Source organism: Amphiura filiformis, chromosome 8 (genome assembly GCF_039555335.1).
Source record: "Amphiura filiformis chromosome 8, Afil_fr2py, whole genome shotgun sequence".
In the NCBI taxonomy this organism is placed as follows: Eukaryota; Metazoa; Echinodermata; class Ophiuroidea; order Amphilepidida; family Amphiuridae; genus Amphiura; species Amphiura filiformis.
In genome coordinates this window covers 36671535-36687291 of record NC_092635.1, presented here as the reverse complement: position 1 = coordinate 36687291, position 15757 = coordinate 36671535, and the positions used below count along the sequence as shown (strand labels likewise).

General features: G+C 41.7%; 2 protein-coding genes across 2 annotated transcripts in view; one reads left to right on the top strand and one right to left on the bottom strand.

Moving 5' to 3' along the window:
* LOC140158990 (cytoplasmic 60S subunit biogenesis factor ZNF622-like) overlaps positions 1 to 10133 on the bottom strand; it is a 36470-nt gene extending 26337 nt beyond the window's left edge. The window contains exons 1-4 of the mRNA XM_072182290.1: positions 10027 to 10133; positions 6006 to 6330; positions 4952 to 5127; positions 3975 to 4166 (exon numbers count right to left, since the gene is read on the bottom strand). Coding sequence (XP_072038391.1) covers positions 3975 to 4166; positions 4952 to 5127; positions 6006 to 6286 — 649 coding nt within the window. The 5' untranslated portion in view covers positions 6287 to 6330; positions 10027 to 10133. The remainder of the gene's footprint in view (positions 1 to 3974; positions 4167 to 4951; positions 5128 to 6005; positions 6331 to 10026) is intronic.
* A 229-nt stretch (positions 10134 to 10362) lies between these two features.
* On the top strand, positions 10363 to 15442 carry LOC140158988 (large ribosomal subunit protein eL43-like). The gene is made up of 4 exons (XM_072182289.1): positions 10363 to 10434; positions 12220 to 12348; positions 13211 to 13293; positions 15212 to 15442. Exons 1-4 carry the CDS (start codon positions 10432 to 10434, stop codon positions 15273 to 15275), a joined length of 279 nt encoding a protein of 92 aa, XP_072038390.1. The 5' UTR covers positions 10363 to 10431; the 3' UTR covers positions 15276 to 15442.
* The last annotated feature ends 315 nt before the right edge of the window (positions 15443 to 15757 follow it).

The following is a 15757-nucleotide window of genomic DNA, read 5'->3' as shown; positions in this document are numbered from 1 at the left end:
CAGTTTCCGACCTCTTCAGAGTGCTCCGTTGGTAGCTTCTTTGCACGGTCCTCCACCGAGCGCAGAAGCATCCAAAGAGAAAAAGGACCCTGCCTTTCCATCGCGTTGAGCGATTGGAGTGGCAGGCCCCTCCCCCCGGCGCTGAGTGGACACCCTATGGGCTAGGCCCATGGAGCTCTCGTTGAGGCTAGCTGTTAGCACCGCTAATAGGCTCACCTCGCGGAAGAGCTCAGATGTTGTCTGAGCGTGATACGCTTGACGACATCTGGGTCCCTCTCGGATCCCCTCAGGTAGGTCCGTGGTCCTCCGCGTTACACGCAGAGGAAGCGTGCAAGCACGCGCGCGTCATAGCTCTACTGAGCTCGACAGCCCTACGATATCTACCCGTGAGGTTTGCCGGGAATGAGAGTGCAGGCGTCCCCTGTGAGGAAGCAGCAGCTGAGCATCCTACTGAAAGGATCCCCTGGTCCTCCTCCATGGATTCCCCATTAGGGGGTGTCCGGAGGAAGATCAGTTGCTCCCCTTGCGGGGCAGCGGGGGAAGGAGATTGTAGTGATGTCACTACCGGACTCAGCTTCCGACTCCTTTCCTCGCCCACAGTATCCGTGATCATGCTCCGATGATGACGGTAACTGAGGACGGGCATCTGAAAGCGGGTAAGAAGGCATAACCACTGTGTGGCTCGCCGACTACCTGCCAGCAGAAGAGGGAGTACTCCCGCAAGACCCTGAGGTATCCGCCATGGCACCACTGGGTCCGCGATGCTCGCGCAGCCGTCGTCCTAGCGCTAGCAGCACGGGGCCTACCCTGATCAAGATCTGGGTTAGCCCCATGCCGGCTGGCCTGGTCAACAGCTGATGTTGGTACTGCGTGGCCATCGCTAGGCGACACTTGCCACGGTGCTAGGCCGTGGAAGAAACACCCTGCGGCGGGTACCACGTGGCATACCCAGCCGGCAGCTGACCCTGAAAGGATCCGCCACCAGGGTAACCCCATGGTACTGCAGTACCAGCACCGCCTCCCCCCCCCTTGTTGCCACAGAGACTGTGGCGACTAAGGCGGGTGCTGCGTACCGGTGCGGTATCAGCGTGGGTACCCGTGAGGGCTCCCGACTGTGGACCGCTGTACCCTCGCCACACTGCGTTCCCTGTTTGGGGATCAAGCTGTGTGCTGGCGTGGTACCGCGCGGTACTAGCATGGGTACCCGTGAGGGTTCCCGGTTGTGTACCGCTGTATGCCTGGTTCCAGCGTAGGTGCCCGTGAGGGCTCGCCGCTGTGTACCACTGTACCCATGCCTCACTGCGTTCCCCGCAAGGATCAAGCCGTGTGTATGGGTACCCGCTATACCGGCTGTCCCTTGGCTAGAGGGAGCTTGCCTAGTACCACGGGTAGCTGAGCGTGCAGATACCCCGATCAATCACCTCGCCACCTGAATAGGCAGCGCCAATCAATGGAGCTATGCCCTGTTGATTTGACAGTGATCGATCAAGAGAGGGTAATTGACCCATTGACGGTAATGGATCACCAACGCTCCGCTGGCTCTCGAGGACATAAGTGGGTTGTTGATCAGCTAGGCTGTTCAAGCTACTTACTGTACCCTCTAGAGCTTCGCCAAGGTCGCTGTGTGTGGCGGACCACTCACGGCAGCTATGGGCGGGTGCATAGCGGCTCCCACTGAAGTCAAGCCGTAGCTCGTCTTTGTAGCTGCCACCCAATGCACCTGGGTCGCTGTCCCGTGAGAGACTGCGAGCCCAACCCCTGAATAATCGCCAGCCAGTCCCTGTGGACAGCCAGCAGCTATTCTAGGGCCCAGGGTATCACTCGGGCGGTCCCGCCATGGAACGCTGCCGTGTGACAACCCCAGTTGGTTCTGCTAAGACTACACCCACAGCGTTAGCAGCGGTATCGTCTCTGCTGAACCCATGCATGCTAGGGTTCAACCCAGGCAAGCCCGGGTACCCTTGCATGCTGCCCGTCGCTGGCTACTACTGTGGCTGTTTGAGCCCGTGAGATATGCCTGCAACAGACGGGTGTCCTCCTGCTAAAAACCCGTGAGGATTTTCGCTAGAGGACTGGTATCCTCCTGCTACAAAACCCGCTAGGGTTTTCGCTGGTGGTTACCGCTCTGCTGCCTGCTACTTTGCTCCGACGTATAGTCAGTGCTTTCGCTGGCTGCTGAGCCTTTGGACGCCGCTTAGCAGTCCCGAAGGAACCGCCTGCTTGTCCGGGACCGGAGCCCCTTAAGCAGACCTGCCATGACCCATAGGGGCTGTCACAGCAGAATCTACCGTGTCGACTGGTATCCTCCTGCTGCAAAACCCGCTAGGGTTTTCGCTGGTGGTTACCGCTCTTCTTCTTGCTTGTTTGCTCCGACGTCTAGTCCGTGCCTTCGCTGGCTGCCGAGGCTTTTGCGGTGCTTGCCGGCGATGAGGGAACCGCCTGCTTGTCCGGGGACCGGAGCCCCTTAAGCAGACCTGCCATGACCCATAGGGGCTGTCACAGCAGAATCCACCGTGATCGACCTTACCAGTGCCCTTGGTAGATTTCTTCTTCGTCTTATGGCGATGACGGAGCCTATCCCAATCGTCAAGCTGGAACTCGGAGAGTCCTAAGCAAAAGAAAGACATCTAGAAGATCGTGAGCACTCCCTGTGGGTGAAACAGAGCGGGTGTGGGTCCCGCTCCGTCACCAGGGAAGGGCAAGCCCGACAGGGCCGAGGCTAAGCGAGGAGAAAAGGGGGGCACTACCCCCCCCAACACGCGACTCAAGCCCAGTAAGCAAACCTGAGCACGGAGGCTGGTCGCTAACGTTAGTGGTAAAGTAAGGACTGGCTAACTTTATTACTAAAATGTCAGACGGGTCCCTACCAATCCCCACCGTATGAATATCTGATTAACTCGTCTTTATTGGACGGTAATGAAGACATAACGATAGAGTAATCACCCTAACATAGCAACAATAACCTACCGTACATGAAATACAATGTGTATGTACAAACATCTATTGTAACTTACAGGCTGCAATGGTTGTTTTACGTGGGAAACAAAATGAATGGCGCCAACGAAAGCGGCCATTTTGAATTGCTCGTGTGTCCCGTGATACAAACGGAGGCACGATATGTAGCTAAGTTTTGGATCGTTTTTTGTCACTTTTTCGCCAGAAAATGCCGTCAAAACTATCCTCAGCCGAACAATACCGGTTTGGTTTTACCTAAGGTGTGAAACTACAACCGTATATCTCGCCTTGGTCGAGCAATTGATACACAGTGCTATGAACAATCGATAGGCACGTCTGTGTCAGTCGGAGACCAAGGAGGATAAGGGACGATCATATGGTGTGACGTCACCTTTTGGGTGAGTCCACCGGGGATCGGGGTTTTGTTATTTATTCATTTATGTGGGACAAAATGACTATTGGTTTTTTCCGCATCTCGGGATCGATGCAAGAAGTATCTTAATCAACATCGGAAACGGTAAGATCGACCGGTGTACTGAGTCTAGCCTATTGTCAAATGTCAAGACTTCATTGAGGGATTAGACAGTTTTATTCCATAATCTATATGTGACACAATCTGGTCCATGGAGGCCAAAGGAGGCATTTTGAAAATTGAGTTACTATAATTATTACATTTAAAATATTAGGCTATCATTATACTGAAAACACCAAATGTCTAGCATACTTGCTTTGAAGTTCTATTACTCTATACTTTTGCTTTTATCTCAATTTCAAATTTGCCGCCTTTGGCCTCCGTGGACCAAATCGTGTCACATATAATCCTGTTTGTCTTCATACTGGCTAACTCTGAGTATTGGTTAGATTTTCGCCGAATTTTTCTGGAAAAACTATAAAAAAAAAATCTGCATTTCTTTTTTTCCAAATCTCACGATTTTACAAATGCGCGCGCGAGCTTTGAGACAAACCTTTTTTTTTTTGCCTTACATGTAGATAAATACCAAGAAGATACAACAACTTACCAAGGTATGTGAGAAGGCCTTCAAGGTCTACCAGAAATTCTACATTGGGAATGAAGAAACTATGTCCTTTGGTCATGTGTTCTACATTTCTCTCTATATCAGCTGATGACTTGTCACAGAAGAGACAATCTGTGGTTTCTATGGCATCGCCTTCAACATCCTCCCACTCCTCCTCATCTACTACCATTGCATCTATACAAGAAAAATGTAATACATGCAAAAATATGAAACATTGTATTCATGTTGACTCAAAATAGTTTGTCAGCTATATTCCATAATTAGTGGCATGTTATGGGGCACTGCGAATAAACAACTTTTCGAGAAAATTAGGTTTGAAGAAATGGCAATATAAAATCAAGTTGTGTATATCAGACATTTATTATATTTTGTTATTGATGATGATGTGAAATTTCTGTAGTAAACTAAATAGATTTTAACTTTATATAACTTTCAAAAGAAATAAAAACACATCATTACTGGCCAATTGAAATCAATGTACAAATCGATAAGTCACTATGGAAAACACGCAAAACTCAATACCATACCCTAACCTTACGCCACCACGGTTGCCATGTAATCCTGATAGTGTTACTTTTCACCGGCTTCATTCCATAGTGGTGTATCGGTCCGATATGACACTGTGGAATGTAGCGAGGTGATAAGCCACTAGGATATACAATGTTTTTCATTCTGCCGATATTTCTTAGTTTGTTTACTATTATTAATGTGTATGAAAAGTGGTGTATGGTTGATACGCCACTATGGAACACACAAAATTTCACTTTGTAACGATGCACCAAATTTATTTAATTAAATATTAATTAATTAGCTAATGCTATACGCCACTATGGAATGAAGCCGACAAGTTGTATGATTTTATTTTGCTGTAATTGAGTTTAAGCAGAATGACATTTAGGTACTCGGAACTGTTGACAGATGTTTTTTATGTATAAATAATCCCCAAGCCCACAACTTACCATTATCTATGCTCTTCTTTACACTGCTACTAGCCCCTGCAGCAGCACCAGCCTCTTCCACAGTTTTGTTATCCATCTCTGCATCAGCCTTCTCATCTAGGCCTTTCTCCCTATTCTTTGCATTTCTCTTCTCTACTTCATTCTGTTGTTTGCGAGCTCGTTTTGCCTCTTCCTCTCTGCAAAGGTAATTTGAATAAGGGACTGGTCACTACTAACACTGGGGTAAATGGGGGATTTCAAATTCTTTTAGACAAAAAATTTTGTGTTCCCCTACACTTCCATTCAAATATTCTGTGTTCCCCCTGATGACATTTCTCTATTTAAAATTTCACATTCCCCTCTCTTTCCTGGCAAAACAGTTTGGACCCCCTCTTAGTACATTTACCATTGTGATTGAACATAGTGATGTGTGACATTATAAATTGGACCTGTATGTCAAACGAAATCTGCTACAAATTCCTTTCATAATTTGTATTTTGAAACACACTTATCACATTAGTCTATAAGTCTTTGGGGGAACTTACAACTTGTATATGGGAGTGCTAATAGTAATAAGCATTTAGCAATCATGGACATAGGTGTATCTGGTGCTGAGCCACCAACCAGACCTTCATTTTTGAGGAGCTCAGTTGCACCAGAGCTCCTATAGCTCTTCTTTTACAACATTTCAGGAGTATGGTTTACTGAGCTCCTTACTACTTTTATCCCTATGTTTTAATACAGATAATAAAAGATTGAGCTCCTTGTTGAGCACCTAAGTAAACTCAGGAGAGTGATTAACAGAGCTCCTGCAATTTTCAAAAATAAAGACCTGCACCAACGTAATGATACTTGTTTACCCTGACATTTACAGGCCTTGTCTTTTGAAAATTGTTGGCGCGTGACAAATCACTCTCCTCAAAATTTGCCAGGTGAGCTGCAGGCGAGTGATTTTAATCACTTGTATTATTATTACACCAAATGTGGCGAGTGATAAAAGCTCTCCTTAGTCCTTAGCTTCATTTTAGGCGAGTGATCACTCTCACTCGCCTCAAAAGACAAGGCCTGTACTTACCTGTGTTTCTTAGATTGTAGATGATTACTGTAAGCATTTTCTGTGCTAAAATGTTTACTGCAAACTTTACACATTGTTGCTGTGTCTTTCTGTGCTTCTGCTGTCTGCGCCTGCTGTGCTAAAACTCGCTGTTTGAATTCATCCGCAGTAACAGCCGGCATCTCGGCCACTTTTCGTTTCAGGTTGTAGCGGTGCCAGTCGGATTTGTAATGGGCTCGCTGCAAGTCAGGGCTGGCAAATGCCACTCGACATGTGATGCAGGTGTAGGCCTGAGATGACATGGTGATTGGTCAATGAGCTCTCTGATGGATTAGCACTGGTTTATCTAAGATAAAGGAAGTCACACAAATAATAACAAGTTATCTGGTGTGGCAGACTTGTAACTACCCGTACATAAGTCCCAAACTCCATACTCGTACCCGTTAATTTTAACGGGACCTGTACCCACGGTTCTGGACCTGTACTACATGTATACCACACACCGACATCGCCTGGCTAATAATTATTTGGTGTAGCAGTGACATTAAAATGAATACACGGGATCGATACACATGAATTGCTATGCACGATTTTGATATCAGACGAAAATCTTCGGATACTGAGTTAGAAAATGATGAATATCTCCCGTAAATGAATTTTTCTCAAGAAACCAGATGTGGTCTCATACACTTGAAAATACGTGTTGAACAGATATTATAGTCGTTAGCGTGCGCTTTGAAAATTGGCCGTGCGCTTTGAAAATTGGCCGTGCGCTTTGAACTCAAAATTTGACCAAGACTCTCAATTTTATATTGCGTTGGTCTTGTATGGACTACAGCGCGCAGCAGGCTATAGCGGCACTCACTCAAGTGGAGAGAGTATAACCATTGACCGCAATGTCGTATACAAGCTTGCTCACAGAGCGAGAAATCAATTACCCGTCTATGTCAGTAGCCTTAGTCAGGTCACTTCGCTAATAATATGCATCTCATAAGGTCCGAATAAAATGGTCATGGGTGGCTGTGGATTCAACCTACCATGGCGATTTTTACTATGAAGATATCGGGGCGATGTCACTGTGTACCAGTAAACTACTGTGTTCCTATATATCTATGCTGTAACCATTCATGAAAAATGGGCACACCTGCACAAACCCTCCATGAAAATTTCCGAATATATACATGCAAGGTGCTTGTGCATAACAGGCGTGAAAAATAATAGGTTCCACCAAATACTGTTTCAGTTCAAGAGGTCTAGTAAGTCCAGCAGCCCTCAAATTAAGAAGTTAAAAAGTGCAGCCAATCCAAGGCAGTTTGAAAATGGTGCCTACATGTTGCCAATTACATAGAAAATTCACTTGATTATCAGAATGGGGTCACTCCTGCTCAAGTAATGAGCCTCAACTACCCCCCCCCCCCCATCTTTAAAAAAAAAAAATTATTTTAAAGAATCTGTGGGTTTATGAATGATATTAAAATTAATTATTATCATTGCATTATATTCAATTATTTAGGACCAAAGTTTATACATCCAGTGATTATCAAGTATAGCAAAATCTCCTAGCGCTATGCATGTTGGGATACGAATAGGAAAGGACCCAATTTACATTCTGCGCTAACTCAAGAGTCAATCTCAACAAAGTAAATATTTTTATGACAAAAACTACACATATTTACTACATATTCAATTTAGCTCACTTCTTTAACTCCGTTTATTAGATACAGTATTTGAAGAGCAATTCAAAGTCATCAAAATTTACCATCAACTTCCTGTTTGTGAATGAAATTGCTGCGCAGTATTCCAGCGAAGGTCTAACGAGTGATTTGTAGGCAATGTTCTTGATTTCCTCAGTACATCCCCGTAAGTTACGTTTGATAAAACCCAGCGATCTGTTAGCTTTTGCAGCTGTGCGATTGATGTGACAATTCCATTTCAAATTGCTAGCAATATCAACACCAAGGTATGTATGTGAGTTTGTTTCTTCAAGGAATGTACCGTTTAATGAGTATTTGTGTTGTTTGGGGTGTTTGGAGTTTGTGATCTTTAAAACAAAACACTTGTCAGTGTTAAACGCCATACACCATGTCTGCTCCCAGCTACAAAGTCGGTCAAGGTCACGTTGAAGTAGGTCTGCGTCTGCGCCGCTGCTGACGGGTCTGTAAATTACACAGTCGTCAGCAAAAAGTCGGACGGTGGAGGTGATCTGGTCTGGTAGGTCATTGATATAATAATAAAAAGAGCAACGGACCGAGCACTGTGCCCTGCGGAACGCCTGATTGGACACGCACCCAGTCCGAAGCATCACCTCCAAGAACAACCTTTTGCTTTCTATGCATCAGGAAGTTGGTAATCCATGTGTGAGTCGGTCCCTGTATACCATAATGGGCAAGTTTCAGCAAAAGCCTTTGATGTGCTACCACATCGAATGCCTTGCTGAAATCCATTATGATAGCGTCGATTTGATCTAATTCGAAGAAAAAAAGTATCAAAAACATGGCCACAAAAAATTTCTACAATGTATGGGAAACTCTGCTCTGAACTCAGAATTGATGTGGTCTCGTTTCGTACTGTCTTGGGTAGGGTGGTACTTTTGTATATACTGTACAAATACTTTTGCCGAAAACATTGCAAATTGTTGGCCTACAGACATGACTGACCCCATATTTTTTAAGTTAAATAATTCTCTTTTCAATGAAAACAATTTCAACTGAAATCATGAAATGATTCAGGTTCAAAATTTAAATTTCTAGCTAATCAAAGGCAGCTTACTTGGTATGGTGTAGTTATAGTCCGTCAACTCTGAAGTACTGTATTAGTGGTAATTTTCACATACAGTTATTTTCGCGATTTGGAGTGAGAGACACATTTTTTGCGAATGTTATTTTCGTGATTGCCCAGTCCTTCCCTATCCTTATAATTACATTATTGCATACATTCGCGAGGTGTTATTTTCGCGATTGGAGCTCTAGTCGCAAAAATAAAACCCTCACGAAAATTACCAATTATTATAGGCCTACAGTGGAAACTCATTATAACGAAGTTGTCAGGGACAGAGAAATTAGTTCTTTATATATCCAAATTTTGTTATATCAGGGTTGTAAAAACAATAAATAACAAAAGAATTTTGTATCTTGGTTCTGGAAAAATATTTCTTTATAACAGGGTTTTTCTTGTATCAGATTTCATTATAAGGAGGTTTTACTGTATACAGTAGTAAACTAAATACTAAATAGACTTCGGAAACTGGAGGTATGAGAACAATTATTTCAGTGCAATGCATGTGTGCTTGGTCATGGTGCACCAACTGCTGCACGATTTGTACTTGCGAGCGCACCACGCTCAGCCTCAGACTTATTTAGGCGTCACGTTTTTTAACACGCAGTGCATGTCACGCAAAGGCCTACATGTAGGCTAGCAAAGCATCGACCCCCGATGATGCCACAAGCACAGATTTGGTTTGTACTTTTACCAGTGCCGTACTATTACGCTGACTTTCGTATTCGGCGAGGAGGACGATTTCGACCTCCTGGTTTGTTTACAAACAGAGAGGTAGACAAAAGACCGTTCCGCTTGTCCAAACACTCAAGACTAGTATCAGAAGGATGGTCCACAATAGCGTGATTCACGTAACATGAATAGGGATTAAAAAGCTGTCACGTGAGAACCATGTGCTTCTATTGTCCAATTTGCCATCAAGATTTCATATGGAAACAGTTCAGACCCAGAACAGGATCATGTCAGAAATTAATATTTTGTTCTGGGTCTGATTATTCTGACTATACTTTTACTAGGTTGAAGCAGTATACAATTCCATTGTAATATAAATCAGATCACACTGTCCCTGGTGATTTATTTTAATACACATACGTGGCATATGCATATACATGTATGATTAATGATTATCATCATGTCAGTGATAAGCTTACCTACAAAAAAAGTACAAAATTATCAGATTCACATCAGAACAGCCTTGCCCTTAGATTCTTCACAGCTTATAAATCTTATAATACAAGTTGTCTATCTACCTGTCAATATTACTTACAAGAATTTGTCTGCAATGGAATCCCGAATGGAATTAAATCATGTAAATCATGAAATGCTACAAGTTATGTTGTTGTCACGAATCACGATGTCATAATGTTGTGCAATTAATTTTGACCTCGTGAGGTCGATGGGTCATTCTAATTTTAGAAACGCTACAACTTGTCCCGCAACTTGTCTAAAATTAAGCTTCTTTCTGCAACAAACAAAGCCTTAAGACACATTTTTAGGATTGTAAACTGAGAATCTATGATTAAAAATGATATTTTAGGGGAAAATTGCTAATATGATGCGTAATAATATTGAAGATATTTTTCCACAAAAATAAAATCAAGAAACACTAAAATCAACTTCGTATTGATTGATTTGCGATGAATCGATCTTTTGCGATTCTCCCTGAACCAAAATGGTGAGGGTAGGACTGTTATGTCCTCAAAATATCTCCTTATATCAAAGTAATCCGATATGATTAGAAATTAGGCATGAACACTTTCGACACAGCTTATGATTTCTAGCATATGTAATCTCATTTCATTGGGTATATCCTTTTGGAAAGCCCAAAATAAGCCACCGAAAGATGAGTGTTATTGGGTGTAAACATGTAAATGTGAATTGTACTTCTACTTGTAGCAAAAGCTATAGTCAACTCAGGGCTTACTAAATGCAGCCAGCCGTGTAGGGAGTGTTGCACACAGTTTTTGCCCACATGGCCTATGCTTTATTCACAAATCTTTGATTTATAATATACCTTCAAATAATCCTACACAATATGTATTGTAACCTTGCACTTGCAGTGAATGCTAAATTAATTATTTCATGATTTTGCATCATTCATGATGATCAATGATCATGTTGAGTATAAATAAATATTTGGGCCCACGACACACTAGTAAATGCCCAGTGCCGTACTATTACGCTGACTTTCGTATTCGGCGAGGAGGACGATTTCGACCTCCTGGTTTGTTTACAAACAGAGAGGTAGACAAAAAACCGTTCCGTTTGTCCAAACACTCAAGTATCAGAAGGATGGTCCACAATAGCGTGATTCACGTAACCTGAAAAATAGGGATTAAAAAGCTGTCACGTAGAACCATGTGCTTCTATTGTCCAATTTGCCATCAAGATTTCATATGGAAACAGTTCAGACCCAGTACACGATCATGTCAGAAATTAATATTTTGTTCTGGGTCTGATTATTCGGACTAGTAAATGCCCATCAAGAGAAAGCAACCATGGGTCGATTTGGAAAAAAGTTAACTGCAACACTGCAGTTTTTCTCTGAATATGGGCTGAATATCACAAAATTTTGCATGCACAAATATGCAAAATTTAACATGCACAGTCACAGACAGAACCAATGATGTCATAAATGTTACATGCATCTGTGCATGTAAAAAACCTCTAAATCAAACCCTAAAGCAACCAATATTTTATTATTAGTACTGTTAATCTTTCACTGAGGTTACTCAGCAACATTCCATTTCCAAATGTGTACATGTAGTGGTAATAATTTCAGTCCCCAGACATGCCAAGATCTGTCAAAGGCCAGAATATGCAGAACAAAATTATGGAAACACTTCACAATCACAGCTTTTTAATCCCATATTCATGTGGTGTGAATCATTTGATTGTGGGCCGTACTTCTGATATGATACTTGAGTATTTGTTTTGGATAATCAGAACTGTTTGGACAGACAGGTCTTTTGTCTACCCCTCTCATGGCCATGCTCTGTTTGTAAACAGACAAGGCAGCCAAATAGGAAAATGACAGGGGTTGTACACCCACCAGATTTGGAACCACACTTGAAGTCAGAAAATGATTCGGGCGAGACGAGTTTTAATTTTTTTTTACTTGGCCTAATAAAAAGAACAAGGTTGTTTCCTGTTGCATTTGGTTTTCAGGTCAACTACAACAAAACTTTTGGATCACCAATCTGAAACTTTTTTGTGAGAAGTAGCTGCCATTGTATCTTTTAAACAGGCGTACCTAGAACCTGGGGCACATCATCATCATCCCAGTCAAGGGAGTCACAAGTGTCACACCCCCTTTTTATTCATTTTTTTATCAGATTCAACTTATGAATGATCTTTTGCTTGTGATGCTTATAATATGAAAAGTAATTGTTACAATAGAAAGTTAATGTACAGTACGGTATAAAATAAGTTACTTTATTTTGTCTTTCTCTCTAATCAGGCCAAGCGTACAAAGAAGGTGGGCATTGTTGGCAAGTATGGCACCCGTTATGGAGCCTCACTGCGTAAGATGGTGAAGAAGATCGAAATCTCCCAACATGGAAAATTCACCTGTGTTTTCTGTGGCAAGGTTTGTCAAGTCATATATCTTTCTGTTTTTAAATTAGCAACATGCTTCAAAATGCACTTTTCAGGGGTACTCTTTTTGAAGGCTAGTTAGCAAAGGGCTCAATTCAAAGGCCACTGTGTACTGAAGAATGCTTTGAAATTGAGTAGCAACAGAGGCAGTACCTTTGACGGGATTTTGAGGTCGCATTCCTTTTATCGGTCCATTTATGTGAATGGACTTAAAATTACCTAGATGCTATTAATTAAACCGGGTGATTTAAATACATTTTCAATTACTGCCAACCTACAAGTTATTTGTTCTGTACCGTTCGTCAAATTGATACCCTTACATGATTAATATGTTCTTGAAGACATGATGTAGTCCTGATTGTTTTGATCTGCCAGACGGCTCAGGCGAATTTTATTAGAAATCCGCAATTAGATTTCGCAGAGTGATAAACATTTGGTTCAATGAAATGAAGTCCTAATTTTTGCTTTAAAATGCAAGCAAAATACTCATAGCATACATTAGGGCTGTCAACTTTTTGGAATTGCTTGGCGTGAGACAGAGGCGTACCGGGATTTGTCGACTTCAATGTTCATTTTGACCCATGATTATTTGAGCCATGGCGCACGAGAATGTGAAAAGCAGGGGTTGGGGGCTAGGAATAACAATTCATTCAGGGCGGTGCGTGAGATTTTACTCAATTTTCAGCTTTTTGCGTGAGATTTACTTTTAGGCGTGAGATTATACTACCTTGGCGTGAGACCGTGAGAAAGTGACCCAATGCGTGAGACTCGCGGCCAATGCGTGAGAGTTGACAGCCCTGGCATACATGCTCAAAGCTATTTTACTTACGTACAATTGTTTTTGTTATTCCCAGGACAACATGAGGAGAAAGTGTGTTGGCATTTGGCACTGCAAATCCTGCAGAAAGACAGTGGCTGGTGGTGCATGGAGTTACAAGTAAGTCATTTTTCAGCGAGCGGGTTTTCAGGATTTATCCTGATAAATAATGCCTGGCAAAAGAACGTAATTTGCACTCTTCATGCCGCAAATCCTGCATTTGTGTTGCATTTGCGCTTTTGGACATTTGGAGAAGAAAAATTAAGAAAAAAAATACTTTGGAAAAATTCTTGAATTTCGAAGAATCAAGGTGTGTTTTTTGGCCAAAAAAATTGTGTTTTTTAGCCAGGCTCTACTGATAATTTGAGATTTCCTGAAGTTGAACAGTACAAAAGTATTAGACATTTATTGGTTTTGGGTCATTATTTCTCAAATCACCCCAAAAAATATGATTTTACACCTCACCCCCTTCAAATTTGTTCAAAATTGGTATACAGGGTGATTTTGGCTGGCAAAGCTCAAATTTCAAATTTTAGCTTAATCGGACGTACGGTTTTCACGCTATGCCCCGCCCATTTTTTGCAATTTCGGCGAAAAATGGCGCGCACATCAATATTGTCACGACCATATCTCCGTAACCGTAGGTCCTACTGAGCTGAAATTGGTGTCATTTTTTAGCTAATCTCTCAAAGAATCCAAATATACTATCATTTAGTGTGTAGGAAGAAGAGAAAAAATATGACCTTTTTTTCTGTACTTTGACCTTGAATTTGACCTTGTTGCCCACGTAACCGCAAGGCAAATTTGCGTTGGAATTACACCTCCATATGTTGTCTACATAATAAAAAAAATTGGAGGGGTAATATTTTTTGTTTTCTTGCTAGGCTTTCATAAAGCAAGCATGTTTTTGAAAAACTGTAATTTTGTATGTAGGCTCAGTATACTGTACACATGATACTATTATAATATAGGTCAAAATTGTATAGGCCTATATGTACATGCATTAAATACATATGTTTTCACCTACATGCTTGCTTTGTGAAAGCCTAGCAAGAAAACAAAAAATATTACCCCTCCAATTTTTTGATATTTTGTAGACAACATATGGGGTATAATTCCAGTGCAAATTCGCCTCGCGGTCACGTGGGCAACAAGGTCAAATTCAAGGTCAAAGTACAGGAAAAAAGGTCATATTTTTTCTCTTACTCCTACATACTAAATGAAAGCAGATTTGGATTCTTTGAGAGATTAGCTAAAAAATGACACCAATTTCAGCTCAGTAGGACCTAAGGTTACGGAGATATGGTCACATAATATTGAAGTAGCGCCATTTTTCGCCAAAATTGCTAAAAATGGGCGGGCATAGCGCGAAAAACCGCACGTCCGATTAAGTTAAAATTTGAAATTTGAGCTTTGCCACCCAAAATCACCCTGTATACCAATTTTGAACAAATTTGAAGGGGGTGAGGTGTTTCCCATTGGGTGAATTGAGAAATAATGACCCTTTTCAGGATTGTTCAGGATGTTGACAGTGTACTTAAAATAGTCACCTTTAAGGGGGTACTACACCCCTGCCCAATTTTGTGCCTATTTTTGCATTTTTCTCAAAAATTATAGCGCATTGGGTGACAAGTAAGATATGTATATTATAGGGGCAAGGACTACAACTACTGCTCTGGGAATTTTATTTCAGCACAGACAACAGTTGTGGAGTTACAGTCAAAAATGAGGGAAAACCAATATTTGATCAATAAATCAATAACTACTTGCCTTGAGTTCCTGAATTTTCAGTGCAGTAGTTGTAGTCTTTGCCCCTATAATATACATATCTTACCTGTCACCAGTGCGCTATAATAATTGAGAAAAATGCATGTTATTTTTTGTTGATGAAATATTAATACACATGTGCATGTAGGTACTAATTACTGCTGAAATATATTAATGATACGCTAATATTTTGACTTGAACATGTTTACCCAGAAATACCCACAATACACGTTTATGTATTAACACAAGTTTTATTATTTTATACTTTCAGCACAACTGCTGCAGTAACAGTGAGAAGCGCCATCCGTCGTCTTCGTGAAATCAAGGAGACATAGACATCTACCAATCTACCGAGGGACATGGGGGTTACCAGATTATGGAACATTATACAGACACTCATAGACTTTGAACAGTATTGTGATGTGTCAAACTCACAATAAAAAATATTGTTCACAAATGCTTTGGCTATTTAGAGAGAAATAAAATACTTTTAAACACAGTATTATTCACTTGTCATTTCTGTGCACATCTTTTTGTGTCCTAGCACATCAGGGCTCTGTGTCACAAAGCCTTACAATCGATCTTATAATTTGCTGTAGAAGTGATGATGTAACAGGATTAATTATCATAGCAATAGATGAATACAATTTTTGAACAAGCTTAAAAAAAACCAGGCACTCAGGAGCCATACCCAATGGTCATAACATTTTGGCTCCTGGTCCACACCAAAATCATATGAACCAGGCTCTACATTTATTTTAAATACATGTAGAGCCTGGTAGTTCAAGCAGGTTTTGTATTAATGTGTACAATTGAA

Bases quoted from the DNA above. Each gene is read 5' to 3' on its own strand.
- LOC140158988 (XM_072182289.1), top strand. The intron at 12,349-13,210 runs GTTTGTCAAGTC...TGTTATTCCCAG, and splicing joins CCTGTGTTTTCTGTGGCAAG to GACAACATGAGGAGAAAGTG. The intron at 13,294-15,211 runs GTAAGTCATTTT...TTATACTTTCAG, and splicing joins GGTGGTGCATGGAGTTACAA to CACAACTGCTGCAGTAACAG.